Here is a 16,344-nt window from a genome sequence, read left to right on the forward strand (position 1 = left end):
TAGCAGTTCAGGATGGAACTAAGGTGGTCCAAAGGGGTCAGCAATTCATTTTAAATTAACGTCTGTTTGTATCATAGACAAGCAAGCTCAGAGTGGAAGTGAGGAAATGTAGACCAAGACCTGAATCTAAAAATCTGTGCAGTTGTTTCTCCATGCCTCTGAAAGTGTTTGCTGTATGAAGAGGCCCACATTTGGCCAAGGGGGAGTATGGATACCCATTACTAATGCATGAGAGTTCAGAGATGATGATCCCTTGGGCTACCAGCTAGGGTTGCCATCGCTGGGTGTGGTAGGCAAGTTTTCACTTTCCTAGCTCCAAATCTTGGGGGGTCTTTTCACTGCATCAGGCGCAAGAGGTCTGGACAGTTGCCAAGTCCTTTCTGGCAAGGTTGCCAGAGTCCTTTCTGCCAAGTGGCAGGGATGGAGGAGGGACTTACCAGGAGAAAGAGGAAGGCCCAGAATTGCACAGGAAATGACATCATTATGCCATGGTGGTGCTGTGGCACTCTGGTATTTGGGCAAAAACTCAATGGTAGAAACAACTTCCACCATAAAGTTTCTGCCCAAATACCAGAGCATCACCCAGACTTTGCTGGTATGATCACATCATTTCTGGTGCAATGCTGGCAATGTGGCCTGGGCCTTCCTCTTTCTACTGGTAAGTTCCCCGCCAGCCAGCTGATTGGCAGCTAGAAGGCAGGGCCAAGCCCCATAGCCAGTAAATTATCACAGAGAGGTGCAGCAAGCACCTCCCCTGCCAACTTTGCATAGGTACAGTGACGTGTGGAAAAGGCTTTCTCCATAGGACCTTCCTCTTTCCTGCCTGCCCACTGCCCAAGCTCATCTGCTACTATCCTGCCTCACTTGGCCTGCTGCTGGGTTGGTCATCTGCATGGTGCTGGCACTGCTTGGGCACTCCTTTGTGGACTGCCTCAGGGGTACCTTCTGAGCCCCAGCAATGGCCAGCAGCAGCCTCGCCAGGCCAGGCCAGCCATGCATGGTCCCCCAGGGACAGGAAGGATACACTGTGCCTGCTGGATGGAGCTGTCTTTTAAGATGCAGCTGGCAGACACCTGGAGCTCTGTGCACCTTCACTGGCTGTCTGGGACATTTCAGAGCCACCCTAGGTGGAGGCATGGCTGCTGGAGCTCCCAGTTCAGAGAAGATAATGGTAGGATCAGGGAGGGGAGGGGTGGCTGGGGTGGAGGGTGTGGCAATTTAGGCTATGGCCCTGGCAAGGCCTGGCAGTGGGGGACTCTACCTCCATTGGGAGATATGGCAACCATACTGAGCAGGGAGCAGCATCACATAATGACATGATGCTCTAATGTCACATCATGTTGTGTACCCAAAAATGGCATTACAGATAGTTTAACTCAGAAAATATCTGGGGACTTTGGAGGTGGAGTCAGGAGACTTTCACAGTCCCTAAAATAAATAAGAAAAATTACAGCAGTGCAGTTCCTCTGCATATAGTTTTCATTTCCTCATCCCCTACACATCCCCTGTACTCAATCACTCACTCACTCACTCAGTCTGTCTGTCTGTCTGTCTGTCTCTCTCTCTCTCTCTCACACACACACACCCACACACACACACACACATACACAGAAAGAGAGAGAGAGTGTGTGGTCTCACTGGGGCAATTTACTCACAAGTTGCTGAAGTTCCAAGTTCTTCAGACTAACACATGGAAACCAAAGGTTCTAGTTTACTCTTTGGTATGTAAACAACCTTTGAAAAGATTGTAAAACAAACAGAGGGTCTGGGCTGCTTTCACATCTACTGGGAGCAGCCATATTGTTCTGCCGGCTCACCCCACCCCCATTCAGCCTGGCCTCTACAGATTTAAAGGTACAAACACCATCTAAAAAGTAAGCCTTTCCAAGTGTCTTCTTAAGCCTTTTGAAGTGGAAATGAACATGATGGCTGTTGGGGAGTCCCAACAATGATGAGAAGGAGTCCCAATGGACAAAAAGTCAAATTAAGATTCCTACTTCAATCACTCTTCTGGGGACTCCTTCTGTGCCTTTAAGCTTATTGTATTTACATGTAGGAATTATTTCCATTGTCTCTTTATGGTTTAGATACCTTTAGTTAATTTAGTTACTATAACCTGTGGTTGTTTTTTTGTAATCCCCAGTTGGGGGCAGTGGATCCCCTGGTTTGGAAGACCTTCTCTCATTTCAGGGTTATCAGAAAGTGGAGGTGGGTGGGAAATGTCCACTGGACACTCCATTATACCCTGTGGAGAATGGTCCTCATAGTGAATAATAGAGAATTGATCCATGGGGTTCTACAGCTAGCTGTTTTTGAGACAGAGGCACCAATTTTTCAGCATACCATCTGGTGCCACTCCTTAAAAAAAACCCGCTTCAAAAAAAATTGGACCAAGGGGTCCAATTCTATGAGCTCCAAAAGAAGATACCCCTATCCTCCATTATTTCTATATGGAGGAAAGGCATTTTAAAGGAGTGGTGTCCCTTTAAATGTGATGACTAGAACTCCATTTGGAGTTCAATTGTGCTTGTCACAACCTTGCTCTTGGCTCTACTCCCAAAGTCCCCACAGATATTTCTTGAGTCAGACCTGGCAACCCTAACTGAATGCCAACATGCAGCTGGCAGCTCTACTGCAAGCTCATGTTTTGATCCGTCATTTCAGAAATAAAAATATTCTTTTGCTTACAGGATTTGTGATGTTATATGTATGGTATGAAATCCTTATATGTTGGTGTGCCCTTGTAGCCAAGGAGTCATCGAAACGGTCCCTCATGTTCTTCTGGACTGTCCTTTCTATAGCAGTCCATGAGTAAAATACCTAGATGCTCTGCTCTCTGACTATCAAGGCCTTTCTGACAATGCCAAGGCCCGCTTTTTACTTCACGGGAAACACAACTTTGTTACCACTCACGTTGCTTGCTTTTTACAGGTTGCGATCCAAATCAGAGAGGCTTTTACTCATGCATAGCCCACAGCTATTTTTATGGCATTTAACTTTTGCTGGTCTTTTATTATATCCCATTGTGTCACTGTTGGTTTTAAGGTATACTGTATTTTTGTATTGATGCCAATAAAGGTCTATGTATGTATGTATGTTGGTGATAGTAGAGAATGTTCTACATTATAGGTTTGCCAGATAAATGGCACTTGGGGCCTTCTCTGAAACTGAGGACAGTCTTCAGATAAGCCTATGGGTGATATGACATAGTAGGGCTGGGGAAGGGAGAGGTTCAGCTATTTAAGCAACCAAATAAAAATCCCCCTGGGATTCTTACAAATCCTTGGGTGAGCCAAGGTTGCACTTCAGCTGCTTGCTATGTTTGCATCTTATTTATGGATGGAATTATCTGTGTTGTTTTGCAGGACCAGATTTTTATGGAGAATGTGGGTGCAGTTAAGCAGCTCTGCAAATTAACGAACAATCTTGAAGTTAGGATAGCAGAGTTGGAAGCATGGAATAGCAAACTCGCCAAACAGAAGCGGATAAATGGCTTAAAGTCAGCACCCAGTGAAAAGAATTCACTGAGGTACCCACATTTCCCCTCTGTACATATACTCTGACACACACATTAATGGGCAACATCCTGAATGCCAAGAAGAATGCAGAATTATTCTGAAAGCATTTTCTGATTATTACTGGTACATTTTCATGTGGCTTTATTATCATCACTGTTATTATTTACAGCAGCAATTGTTATGGTGTTATGAATTCAAAAATTTTTAAATAAGTATCTCTGTGATCAAAAATAGCACTGAGGTACCAATAATTGCTGGAGGCTCAGTGCACAAAGTAGTCTTTTCGAATGAACAGAATTGGCTTCCAGTGTGCATTTCAGGTTCAGTGGAAGAAACTGGACTTTATATTACTCCAAACAATTTTTCATTTTCTTTTTAGATAATTAATGCTACCAAGCATTTACTGAAGTGAGCTTCAGGAAGGCTTCCTTTCTACCTGTGTTTTTTTCTTCCCAATTCCTCCTTGGATCTCCCTTCTCTTTTTATTACTTATTTATTATTTTATTTGTTCGATTTATATCCCACCCTACCCCACCAAGGTGGGCTCAGGGCGGCTGAGCTTTGATGAATTAGGATTTTTTTTTTTAAAAAAAAAATACTTTGTATTTCAGGAAATTTGACCAAGCTGCTTCTTGGTTGTCATCACAAAAATCAGTTCCCACAAAACCTAACAAGGTGAGCACAATGAAGAAATTGGAGTCTTAGGAAGATTATAGCATTTCTGAGAGAAGTACCGGTATTTCCTTTGTCATAATTAATATATTGAACTGGAAGGTTCATTGAGAATCACTTGCTCCAGGCCAACCTTTCTCCTGGGCAGGAACTTCCACTTAATAAATTATCCCTGTGCCACATGATATCCCTCCCCACAAACAAAACTCATTATGTAAGAGTCAGAAAGCTGGAGCAAGAAAGGTGTCTCATTCTAGACAAACAACTCAATTTAAGAAATTAGAGTCTTAGGCATGTGCTGCAGGTGAAAGTAAAAACCAAAGAAAATAGAGTAATGCCTCTTCCTTAAAAACCCAAGCACTGTGACCAATCAAATCCATGTAGCATAGGAACATAGTACAGATGGGAGGAGTGCTAGTTCTGTGCATGCAACTATGAGCCAGTATGGTCCTGTGGTTAATGTTGGTTGAGGACTTGGGAGACCCAGGTTCAAATCCCCCACAGCCATCAAGCTCATTGGGTGACCAGGAGGCTACCGCTCTTTCTCCCCAGGAGTATTATGAGGATAAAATAGAGAATCAATTACACGCTTCTGGTTTCCTTAGATGTACGGTACAATAAACGTGTGATAGACCGGGGATTTTTCAAAAACAATCCAGTAAAGATTGCATCCAGGCTAATTTATTCCAGGAAAATGCAATCATTTTTGCCAGAGCAGTTTCAATACATGCAAAGTTGCTAGCCTATTTGTACTTCAAGGTTGTCTATTTGCACTATGATATATATCACTATCTTAATGCTGACGTGAATGTGTGTTCGGACAAAATATTTTATATGGTTCCAGAGATGTGCACTGAATCCTCCATGTAGGTATTGCTGTTCTGAGCCTGCTTCTCCCGCCCCCCTTTCTAGGTGTGTTTTCCGGTGAAGAAACTGTCATGGTCCAGCACCAGGATTTTCCAGATAACTGTAATTGCTTTGGTTGCTGTTATGGCACTTTGGTAAGAGAAGCACATTGATCAAATGTTCAGGTTTTCAAATTTATTATCTCTTATTTTAATATTTTTAAAGAAACTATTATCATTCATATCCCTGCCTTGGGAAAACATGGTTTTTTAAATATTTCCTATACTGATTCACTTCTTCAAGTAAAGATGAGAAACGCTTTCTTTCTTTCTTTCTTTCTTTCTTTCTTTCTTTCTTTCTTTCTTTCTTTCTTTCTTTCTTTCTTTCTTTCTTTCTTTCTTTCTTTCTTTCTTTCTTTCTTTCTTTCTTTCTTTCTTTCTTTCTTTCTTTCCCTCCCTCCCTCCCTCCCTCCCTCCTACCTATAGGTATATTATCAAACATGACTGAGAATATGAGGAAGAAGGAAGAATTCAAGCCAGAAGTGGCTAATACATCAGCTCCAAAACAGCTTTTTTCTTATAAGTTGCCCGAATGCTCATGGCCTGAACTAAAAAATTAGCTAAAATGAGTAAATTTTCAACTCTTGATTCTGTTAATAGTTTAGGAAGTAGAATATCCACAGAAGTCTCTGACCACTGTGATGTCTAATAATAAATACTGTTTTAGTTGAACCAATGTTAGTCAAGGATTTTGAGGATGACGAATGGAGGAAAAGGCCTGATTTTCTATGGGAGCTTCCCAGGCTCTCTTGCTCTTCATTCTGCATACAAGCTGAAGAACAGACACTTAGCATGGGGTGGGAAGAGCTGCCTGGACTGGGACTTTGGACAGCATGGAGTCCATCACTTGGGCTCTCCCCTCCCCTCCTTCAGATCCCCCAGAACTACAAAAGAATAATCTACTGCAGGTTAGCAGAGGTTCTGTATCACTTGTGCAGCTGAGTGCATGAAACACACAAAGTTGCCCTCTACTGTACCAGTCCATGTGTTTCTGGAAGCCAATTTTAAGTCAGTCTCTTCCTTGTATAATGTTTTCTTTGCCTACCCATTCCCACCCATCTCCAGCCTGTCTGATGTCTGGACTGTTGTGGTCAGACTACATCCTCTCCTCCCACCCATCCTGAAGATGAGTGGTTTCTGTTTCTTTTATAAAGGACCTAGAATATTGGTTCTCTGAATTTCCAGCTTCCATTTTTTTGAAAAAAGTTAATCTCTAGCTCCTTCCCTCATGAGATACACCTTTTCTTATATATCTCTGCAAATGAAAGGGATAAAACTTTTTTAAAAAATGAAAACTGGGAATTCAGAGACCCTGCTAAGCCTATTGTTTCAACACTTCAGTGATATGTCAAGGTTTTGTGCTGTTTTTAAAAATGGGGAGTGCTGTGATTCCACTGATGATACCACTGACGACAAAAGCAGCCTCCCTTGAGAATTGTCATTATTGAAGGCATGTGCAGAAGAAAATAAACTGACTCCACAACTCTAAAAATGCACAGGGAGCATGGGTGGCCAACACAACCATGCCCAAACTGATTCCAGTGCTTGTGGATTGACTCTCAAGAAAATGAGGATCAAGTCAAGCATGCAGAAAAGTTGGGGGTGGGGGGGGAGCTCTTATGACTAGAGAGGTCCTGTGCTGCAGGTCAAAACTGGTATACCCAGCGTAATCTAAGAACTTTATACCTTACCCTTGAAACATTAGCAAGTGTTTTTTCAGTATTGTTTCGGAGCTCTGACCTCACATTGTCAATAATGCTGGATATTCATCTGTGGAATAAATGTCTCATTACAGTGTTACAACAATGTCCACCCTTTATGTACTTAGCGTACCAGAGCAAGATGTTGTCCATTCCGAACACAGGCAAGTGATTTATGTTATTCATTTATATATTTGGACCTGAATTCCTTTCCATTCCAAATTCTCTGGGAAGATATCAACACATTTAAAGTACATAACATCTGGCATTAAGAAGACTGACAAGCATCCAAGGGATGGAATTCTACTCTTGAGTAGCATTTGTTGTTTTATAGCTGCCTTCTTATAGGCCTGGAATGGAATGGGACACTAGCATAGGCTTCTGGATTTCCACTGTCATTTATGCCCTGTAGGTGGGGACATGGGTTTTTTTTTTGGGGGGGGGGTCATTAGGGTCCCTGGAACAATAACATTTCCAGCATGATCCTGGAGTGATGTGATTATGCTGGGAGTGATGCTCTAGTATTTGCCCCAAACTCTAGAGTTGAACCATAGAGTTTTGGCTGAATTCTGGAACATCACCCTGCATGATAACCTCACTTCTGGGTCACACTGGACGCAATGCCATCATGCTGGGGATGATGATCTCACTTCATTTCACTAGGGAATTTCATTTTGCTACCTGGCTAAGTGGGGGCAGGTTTCACACTATACTGGGAGGTCTGGGGTGGCCAGGTAGGGAACTTGCCCAGAAGGGCTACTGATTTGCCATTGCAGATATGATTGGCTGTGCAGATTAAATAACACTGTGTTGGCAGCAGTTGGCATTCACCATGATTTTGGTTCTCTCTCCCTTTCTCTCTCCCTCTCTCTCTCAAATTACCCCTCTTCCCCTGCACTTGGGCTTCCTCTATGTGAGTGTGTGTGTGGCTCCACCTCTGACAGTGGCTATTTTGTGTTTGGCTTCACCTCCCATGGTAGCCATTTTGTGGTTGCATCCATCACCTTGTGTGAGAATTCCCAAGGTGACCATAGCTCAAAAAGGTTGGGGATCCCTGATCTACTGTGCTGCTTAGTTTTCCCCCCTGCTGTTTCTGATTTTGTAATGATGTTAACAATGACTATTTTATTATGTTTTTATTGTTATTACTTTAAAGCTTTTACTATAGAGCAGTATACTTATCTGATAAAACAATTCTTCAAGCTGTTCTTATGCTTGTTTTAATTTTTTATTTTATCATCCTTTCACAGCAATTCAAGTAGTCTGATGACAGTCCCTCTAACCACCACCTTTACAGGTACTGTGCTATAAATACCGTATTTTTCGGACCATTAGACGCATCTAGTTTTTAGAGGAGGAAAACAGGAAAAAATTTTTTGAAGCTGTGCACCCAGATCTGGGCACCTTCCCCCTCTCAATCCTGCCTCCGATCCCAGCCCTTGCTAGAAGCAGCAGCTGAAGCCTGGCAGACAGGCACAGAGGAAGCCCCTCTCTCCGCAAACCCAGCGCTTCGCGAAGCGCTGCATTTGCGGAGGGGGGGGCTTCCTCTTTGCCTGGCTTCAGCTTCTGCTGATAGCAAGGGCTGGGATCCAAGGCTTGTCTGCCTCCGAACCCAGCCCTTGCTATCAGCAGAAGCTGAAGCCACGCAGACAGGGAAAGAGGAAGCCCCCCCTCCGCAAACCCAGCGCTTCGCCAAGCGCTGCGTTTGCGTAGGGGGGGGATTCTTCTCTGCCTGGCTTCAGTTTGTGCTGATAGCACAAGCTGAAGCCACGCAGACAGGGAAAGAGGAAGCCCCCCCCCTCCGCAAACCCAACGCTTCGCCAAGCGCTGCGTTTGCGGAGGGGGGGGGCCTTCCTCTTTGCCTGGCTTCAGCTTCTGCTGATAGCAAGGGCTGGGATCCGAGGCTTGGCTGCCTCCAAACCCAGCCCTTGCTATCAGCAGAAGCTGAAGCCACGCAGACAGGGACAGAGGAAGCACCCGCCCCCTCCGCAAACCCAGCGCTTCGCAAGTGTTGGCTGTGGAGGGGGCGGCGTGCTTTCTCCCTGCTTGCCTGCCTGGCTTCAGCGCTGATGCTTAAAGCAAGTGCTGGGATCGGAGGGTGGAGGGAGCGATCCTGGCGCTTGCTGTAAGCGTCAGAGCTGGAGCCAGGCAGGCAGGGGCGGGAAGCGCCGGGACGGAGGCAGCGGATCACCCCCCCCCCCCCAGGAAGGTACGTATGGTACCTTCGCTCCATAAGATGCACACACTTCCCCCCCACACTTTTTGGGGAGGAAAAAGTGCGTCTTATGGTGCGAAAAATACAGTAATTCTCTAAGGTTGAAAATTGTCAACTAAAATAAAGAATATTACCAATGCATTAAAAATTGTACCATGGAGGCCTGGAATCGACTTTTCAACTTCATTTACTTAAAAAAAAATTACAAGCTAGTCCCGAAGGATCAAATATAAATTTAAAATATACAGACAGTGGTAGTTAAAATGTCAGAAGCTGGAGTGGGGAGGAGGACACCAAGATGTTTAGTAGCCAAGGTACAGGGCTTCAGTGAACTGCACAGTGTGTTGGCCTTATTCATGGATAAGGGAAGTAGAACAAGTTACTTATGGAAAATAAGCAAATTTGTGCAAACATGATTTATTTGTATGTGTTGCTCAAGCTGTGGGATTAGAGTTGTCTTCACACAGAATTTGGTTTTGTTAAACTCTGGTTATGTGAATGTTACTAATGAATTTGTTCTTTTCTAGTGACCAGATATAGTACTGTGTCCTCAACCCCCAAACCAACCACCATCATACCTGAAGTGAATTTCTGTGATATTCTGCCATGTCCTAAAATTTACTGCTGCCCGCTTCATCAGGCAGAAAGAAAAAATCTAAATTATCAGAAGATAAAAACAAAGGAGGAGAGTAAGTTAGGTCATGAATTAAGATTATATTGCTTTGGCTCAAAGAAGGACAAATTCTGAGCCCGTTAGGGGAGGGTGGGATATAAATCTGATAAAATAAAATAAATAAAAACAAATATATTGAGCAAATGTTTGTTTTACAACTATACTGACATTTTTAGAGTTGTGATGTGCTATTGAAGACAAATTTCTCTAGGTAGTTACATTTCTGCACATACCCAAGGAAGAATAGATGAAGAGAGGAAATGCCAGTTAAAAAAAGACTGTAAATGGCCCAGAGTTACATAGTTCCAGACAATCATCTACTGAATCCCACTATCTAATTTGTCACTTTCTCAAAAACCTCCAAGGAAGGAATTTCCACTCCATTTAGATATAGGGTCAAACTATTATACAATGTTTGCTGAGTCTTGGATTTGTATGCTCCCGTCTCCAGTCCTGCACTTTGATTCTGTCTCTGACATCCTTTTCATTTGATCTTTGTTTTGGGACTATTATGCCATAAACTTGCTAAAAGAATTCAGCCCACTAATACGTTTACATCTGAACATGTCTTAATAGCAGGGGTTTTCAACTGATATATAGAGAACTCTGAAGTTTCTAGAAAGTGGCTATCTTAAGCAGAAACTGTATTTCTTGCATGAAGTTCTGTCTGACAGGGGACTGAAGCATCATGGAATGAGGAATAAAATCCTCTGAAGTGTGAGAGCCATGTACCAAGCGGCTTTCCACTTTTGTGGTTATGCTAGGAACTACATTTTGCCACATGCCCTTCCCAATTGCTGATTGAAATTCCTTCCCCATCTGAGTGGTGGAGATGGTCAGTTTTCTAACAATTTCTAAAAACAGAAAACCCTCAGTTCAACTGTGACTTGAAAAATGGGAGGCCAGTATGAGGTGTGTATGTGTGTGTGTGTCTATATGTGTGTGTGTGTGGAACTGTTTCCCTTTATGCCATTTTCCTATCAACAGTTCCTATTCCTAAATTGTGTTTAAATTGTGTCTACTCACTCTCTTGTTTTCATGCTCTTGCCTCCTCTCCAAATGTAGTCCTATAAATTTTGCCCAAAACTGCCGAATGGTAAAAGTACCTTTTCACAAAACTATCATGTATCATCTTCAGGGGACTTATATGCACATAATTCTTCAAACCTGCTAGGGTTGCCAGTCCCCAGGTCCCAACAGGGGTCCCCCTAATTTGTGGGACTTTGATCTGCCACCAGCCAGCTGGCCAGTGGGGGAAACCTCACTCCCAAGCAAAGACGTTGTGGCACGATGTCCCTGATGGATGTCATGCAGTGATGTTCTGGTTCTGGGCAAATGCTATGGTTTTGAAGGGAAAAAAAACCATATTGTTTTGCTCAAAAACCAGAGCATCGTGTGTAAAATTCCACTCTCCTCTGGAATGCCCCCCCCCCAATCCCCATGCTGCAATGGTGAGGGGATTTGGCAACCCTAATTAACCAACTGGAAATATGGAAACATGTTCTTATGACTGTTGTACATTTGTTTTTGTCACACAATTTTTCAATTTGTGAAGGCCCTCTTCAAGGGAATAAATGACCATTCTTCTTCTAGGAAATAAAAGAAAAGGATTATTGGAACAAAAGTGGATTGAGAAGCCTGACCTTGGAAATGACTGTGAGCTCATTTTCTTTAAAAACAATGCATCAAAAACATTTCGGTATTAATATATCTGTAGATCTGATTTATGAGAAATTATGAATATACAGTGGGTTGATAGGAGGTCTTGTGCATCTGTTAAGTATCTTGTCCATTATAATTTTGTTGCATGTGATTTCAGGGAAGAACAGCCTGGTGGCTCATGAGGAATCACTTGAGGGGGGACTGGAAATCTGCCCTCCCTCAATATCCCCTCTCCAGGATTTTCTGAGGGACTTGATCAGCATAGTTTCTCCTCCCCTTGTTTTCTTTTATCCAGCTTTCAGCTACTCTCAATATTTCATCCTTTTGTGGACATATTTAGGTATCAGGCCTTTTCTGTCTCTTCCCTTGTATTGCAGCATTACTGTTGCAGGCTTGATCTCTTATCAATTTAGCTAGTGGAACAAAAGGAATGGTAAAGTATCTTGAAAAGTGTTGGGGGAAAGGTTTTGTTTCAGTGTAAGGGCCTGTTAGGGCTTGAAAGAAGTGGATTGGCCATTTGAGTCACTAGTAACACTCCATGGACATTGTCACTGCCCAGCTGACCAGAGGGAGGAGGTGATGGGACCTGACAGGCAAGGACAAGCCATCAGACCAGAACCTGTGTGGTCATAATGCAAGACACACAGAAAGAGGAAGGCAGACTCTTCTGGAGTTTGTGAAAGCACCTGGGGAATACAGGAGTCCCCGTCTGCATATTTGACATATGGTAGCAGAACTGCTACCTTGTAGGGATGCCTTCACCTGTGCTCTGTGTCTATATTTGTAAAGTAAATACTACAAAGATGAATAAGCCTCCAGTGCTCCCTTCTCCAAAGGAAACCAGGCCAGGAAAAGTCCTACCATGGGTATTCCTCATGGCTCTGGAAAGCAGGGTATGCAGAACATTATTTTAGGTGCCTGTCCCATCTCTTCTTGTCTGAAAGGGCTAGTAACTGAAAACAGCAGGGTGGGGCTATTGCAAACATACATCCTAGCTCCTACAAGCAAGTCTGGGATAACCACTTGGGGCTGAGCTGTAGTGGTGATTCATTAAACAAACAGGCCATGCTGGGAAAGAAGAGCAAATGCAGGGGCAATTGCTGATAGAAGCAACCAAATTGTGTGGCAGGCTTGGGTCAGACACTGCAGAACAAGATGAACTTGCCTGTGTAATGTGGCACATGCTTGGTGTCTCTTTTAAAGCTGTCAGCTGCTATGCATGTGTGAGGGGCTGTCAGAATCGGGGGGGGGGGCACTTTGAATTTTGTCACCTTTACCCAGTACCTCAAGAGAACCCAAAATTAATGCAAAGAAGGGAGGAAATAATATCATAGGAATATGTATTAAAAATCAGTTAGCAGGCAGAAAATCCAAGTTATAATAACTCTTTGTATATTAGCAGGCTGATATTATACTATAAAAAACAAACAGTGTTTCCCTCACACTGGATAACACTCATTTACTAGAGAAAGGCTTTTGTAGTTGGTTTTGGCTTCTCAAATATACTTCCACACACTATCTCACTCACACAGAGGACTGATTGAACTTGTGACAGATCTTCCCTTTACAGACCCTTTCCCCTAGCAATCAGGTATCCTCTAGATTGTAGAGCTATACCCTGGACACTAACACCCTTGAGGGCTCTTCACACTAGTACCTCATTCACTTGTGTTAAGTCCCCTCACAGCTAGGATCTCTGTCTGGCTTCTGGGATTTCCACACAGCCACAAGAACCATTTTGTCCCTCTCTCAATGTGACCGATTCCCCACTAGCCTTACCTTGCTCTCACTCTCCTCTTCTCAGCAGGGCTTCTGTTGGATTTCACACAAGCTGTCCTGAGGCTGCAACTCGCTCCGCCTCTTTCATGCAGCAAACAAGATCCTCTAAAAACCAGTTTCTGTTTGCCGCACAAAAAAGGTGAAACTAGTTGCAGCCCTGGGGCAGATAGTGTGAAATTTGATGGAAGCCCTACGGAGATTAGGAGTGTGAGGGTGGCATGAGGCTAGTGGGAAATCAGTCTGTGTGTGTTGGTGTTCTTTCTTAGAACCAGGAGTCTGCCCTTTGGTCTGACAGAACTCCTCAGCAGAACCTTAAAGTCTCACTCTGCCTTGTGATGGTGCCACAACCTTGAGAGTTTTCCCCAGAAAGAACTATTGTTAGCCCCTTTCCACAGATAAACTCTCATACAGACAAGAGCTCTAAATCACAACCAGCTTTGTCTCAAGAATGGAACTGACCACTCTCATTCAGTCTGATCTCAGCTTCAATCTTTCAAACTAAACTGAACACTGAGATTTCTCCCCCTGGCTGCCTCCTTCCACTTGATACATCCATCATCATGGAAGCAGCTCAGCCAATCAGAGTAAGCTTCTTAACTCTCACTCAGGCAGACTGCTTTCAGTCCATCACAGCATGCAATATTAGCACAGCAGAGATTTGTAGACTGGGCTGCTGGATTGCTAATGTTGCATGTGTACATGTGTGCACACAAGGCCAGAACTGCCCACCAGAGTTGCTTTTAAATCAGGCCACAGATTTTTCTGCTTGCATGTTTCTTAAGAACTGGCAAGTCTACGTGACAAACCCCCTTTACATGTAAAATGTTATTGTTATTTAACAGTGATTTAACACAAACTTTTCATTTTTTCAAATTTCCCTGCTTAAAAAATAATCTAGAAAAAATTGTTCTCTTTGTTTTTAAGGGATTGATACAACAATTACATCTATGCAGATCTTACAGACGCAACAAAAAATTGATCATCGCTATTGCAGCAAAAATCTGCAGTGCGGGTTGGTAAAGTGATTTTGTTGACAGAGTGCAGAAACTCAGTGTATTGGCTTGGGCTAGATGTTAATATACCACCACTAAAACCTTTCTTTGCAGCTAGGTAACCCTGGAAAAACCAGAAGGTCTGCTTCAGTTGGTCGTCATAATCTAGTTAATCCAGTTTCTTCAATTCAGGATATGCAAAATCCCCCAATAGTTTCTGTGAATGTTTTTGGTTCACCAAAAATTGCCATCAAGCATATGGGAGGTTTATCTCTACAGTTTAATATGACATTTTTACAAGGGCAGGATTTCCCAAAGTTATTATTTTACACTTTACTTCAGATGCTAGTCAATTAGCAACGGATTACCTGGCTACTGCAAACAGTGAAACACTATTTCTCATTATTGTTTTCCTTTCAAATACCTGACTGGTTTGCTAGTGCATGTCACCAGTGCCCATTCAAGTAGCTAAGAAGCTTGGTATCTATATACTAATAGCCACCTGTGACTGCAATCTGCTGATAGCTAAATCCGTGGATCAGAGCCATGCCGAGGCTAAGCAGGTCTTTCTGTACTCTTAGGGGACTTCCCAGGTTTGCAGAAAAATCTGAAAAGAAGAAACACTACCACCACTGAGGAGGGGGGGTTTAAATCTTCCCAAAAGTAAAGTAATGTTCTCTGTGCATGTGCATAGAATGCTCCTACCTCCTCTGTTGGATGCATCATCTGTGGGATGTGTTGGGCCCAGGATTGAAAGCAGCACAAGTGATGGCTGTAGAGAGGAAGCTGCAGCAGGCCAGGCAACAGAGATTGGGAGCCTCGTGGGGCCTGGGATTAGTAGTGAAAGCAGCAGTGATGTGTGAGGAGTTACAGGGTTTAACCCCCCCCCCCCACCAGCATCTGTGCACAACTGTGGCTGCCGCCACCTCTGTCTGTTCTCAGAACTCTCTGAGACAGTAAGGCAGTGTCACTGGGGGGGGGGGCAGGGGAGAAGTGCTTCTGCTATGAGCTCTTGCCATCCCTTTCTCTCCTCAGCAGCCTGAGGTGGTGGAGTTGTGGGCAGCCTTCTGTTGCTCTGTAGGAAAGTCTTCTCCCACTGCTGCATCATAAGAGGTTGGTGTAGGACCCCGCAAGAGAGTCCACAGTGACAAGATGAGGCAGTGGGGGGGAGGCTCCTCTGCACACTCTGGTAGGTCCCATGGGACTGGCTTAGCTGCAGCAGTGTACCTGTCAGGTGATAGCCTCTTGCTGGTGCAGCAGAAGCCAGGTGACCCTCTGGGGTGCAACAGCTTGGCTTGAGCTTCAGCAAGGGTGCTGGGCAGATGGGCCTACAGCAAGTCTGGAGGGAGGCATTCTGGTCTAAAAGCTGGGATGGGGCTGCTGGGAGGGCAGGCTGGAGAAAGCAGGCAATGACACACACACACACACACACACACAGATGCTGCAGACAAGCTCTACAAGGCAGGGGATGAATCCAGCAACAGGCAGGATCCAAGTGACTGATGGAGAGAAAGAGAAAAAGAAAGAGCAATGGGGTGGAAAGAAAGAAAGTAACCATAGGTGTGGAAGGAGGGAGAAAGAGAAAAACAGATGCAGCTATAAGTAAGAGAAGGAATGGGGGAAGGAAGAAGGGGTGGTAGGCTTGGGGAAATAAGCAAAGCTGGGGGAATGGGATGATTGTCAGAGAAGGTAAGGGGAAGAAATTGAGTGAAGGGAGGCTGGCAGATAAGGGAAGGGGAGAAGAAAGAGGGTGAAAGGGAGGAAGATGCAAAGGAAGTGAAAGGAATGCATCCTCCCAGCAAGTTTCTTGTGGGTTTCTTCCACTTGCGGTCCCTAATACTGTCAATCATTGCTGCCCATTCAACGTTCTGATCAACTTGGTATTATGCTTTGGACTACTTATGGTTTTGCAATTTCATACATATTTTTACTTTTAATGATTTTAACTGTCATTGATATCATTCCTGTTTTAGGTCTGGAAATTACAGTTACTTTGTTCCTGTTAACAAATACACACCTGTCAAAGTAAAAATCTCACTGGAAATCAAGTAAGTACAGGGGCAGTTTTGACTATGAACAAATTATTTTCCATAATATAGCTAGCATTCTCTGTATACAAGGAAAGATATTTTAAGAATGAGAAAGGTTAGATATTCTACAACAAAATCAGGAGTCAATTTCCTTGAATCAAGAGAGCCACTCTCATTGATTTCCATGTTGAAACTTTT

General features: G+C 43.7%; 1 protein-coding gene across 1 annotated transcript in view; it reads left to right on the top strand.

Moving 5' to 3' along the window:
• The window catches only part of MYRFL (myelin regulatory factor like), a 78,017-nt gene that overhangs the window by 57,290 nt on the left and 4,383 nt on the right, over positions 1–16,344 (top strand). The window contains exons 14-22 of the mRNA XM_060244409.1: positions 3,366–3,529; positions 4,130–4,193; positions 5,103–5,191; positions 6,891–6,959; positions 8,046–8,092; positions 9,538–9,699; positions 11,277–11,339; positions 14,049–14,136; positions 16,090–16,164. Coding sequence (XP_060100392.1) covers positions 3,366–3,529; positions 4,130–4,193; positions 5,103–5,191; positions 6,891–6,959; positions 8,046–8,092; positions 9,538–9,699; positions 11,277–11,339; positions 14,049–14,136; positions 16,090–16,164 — 821 coding nt within the window. The remainder of the gene's footprint in view (positions 1–3,365; positions 3,530–4,129; positions 4,194–5,102; positions 5,192–6,890; positions 6,960–8,045; positions 8,093–9,537; positions 9,700–11,276; positions 11,340–14,048; positions 14,137–16,089; positions 16,165–16,344) is intronic.

The sequence above is a fragment of the Heteronotia binoei genome, chromosome 8 (assembly GCF_032191835.1).
Source record: "Heteronotia binoei isolate CCM8104 ecotype False Entrance Well chromosome 8, APGP_CSIRO_Hbin_v1, whole genome shotgun sequence".
NCBI classification, from domain to species: domain Eukaryota; kingdom Metazoa; phylum Chordata; class Lepidosauria; order Squamata; family Gekkonidae; genus Heteronotia; species Heteronotia binoei.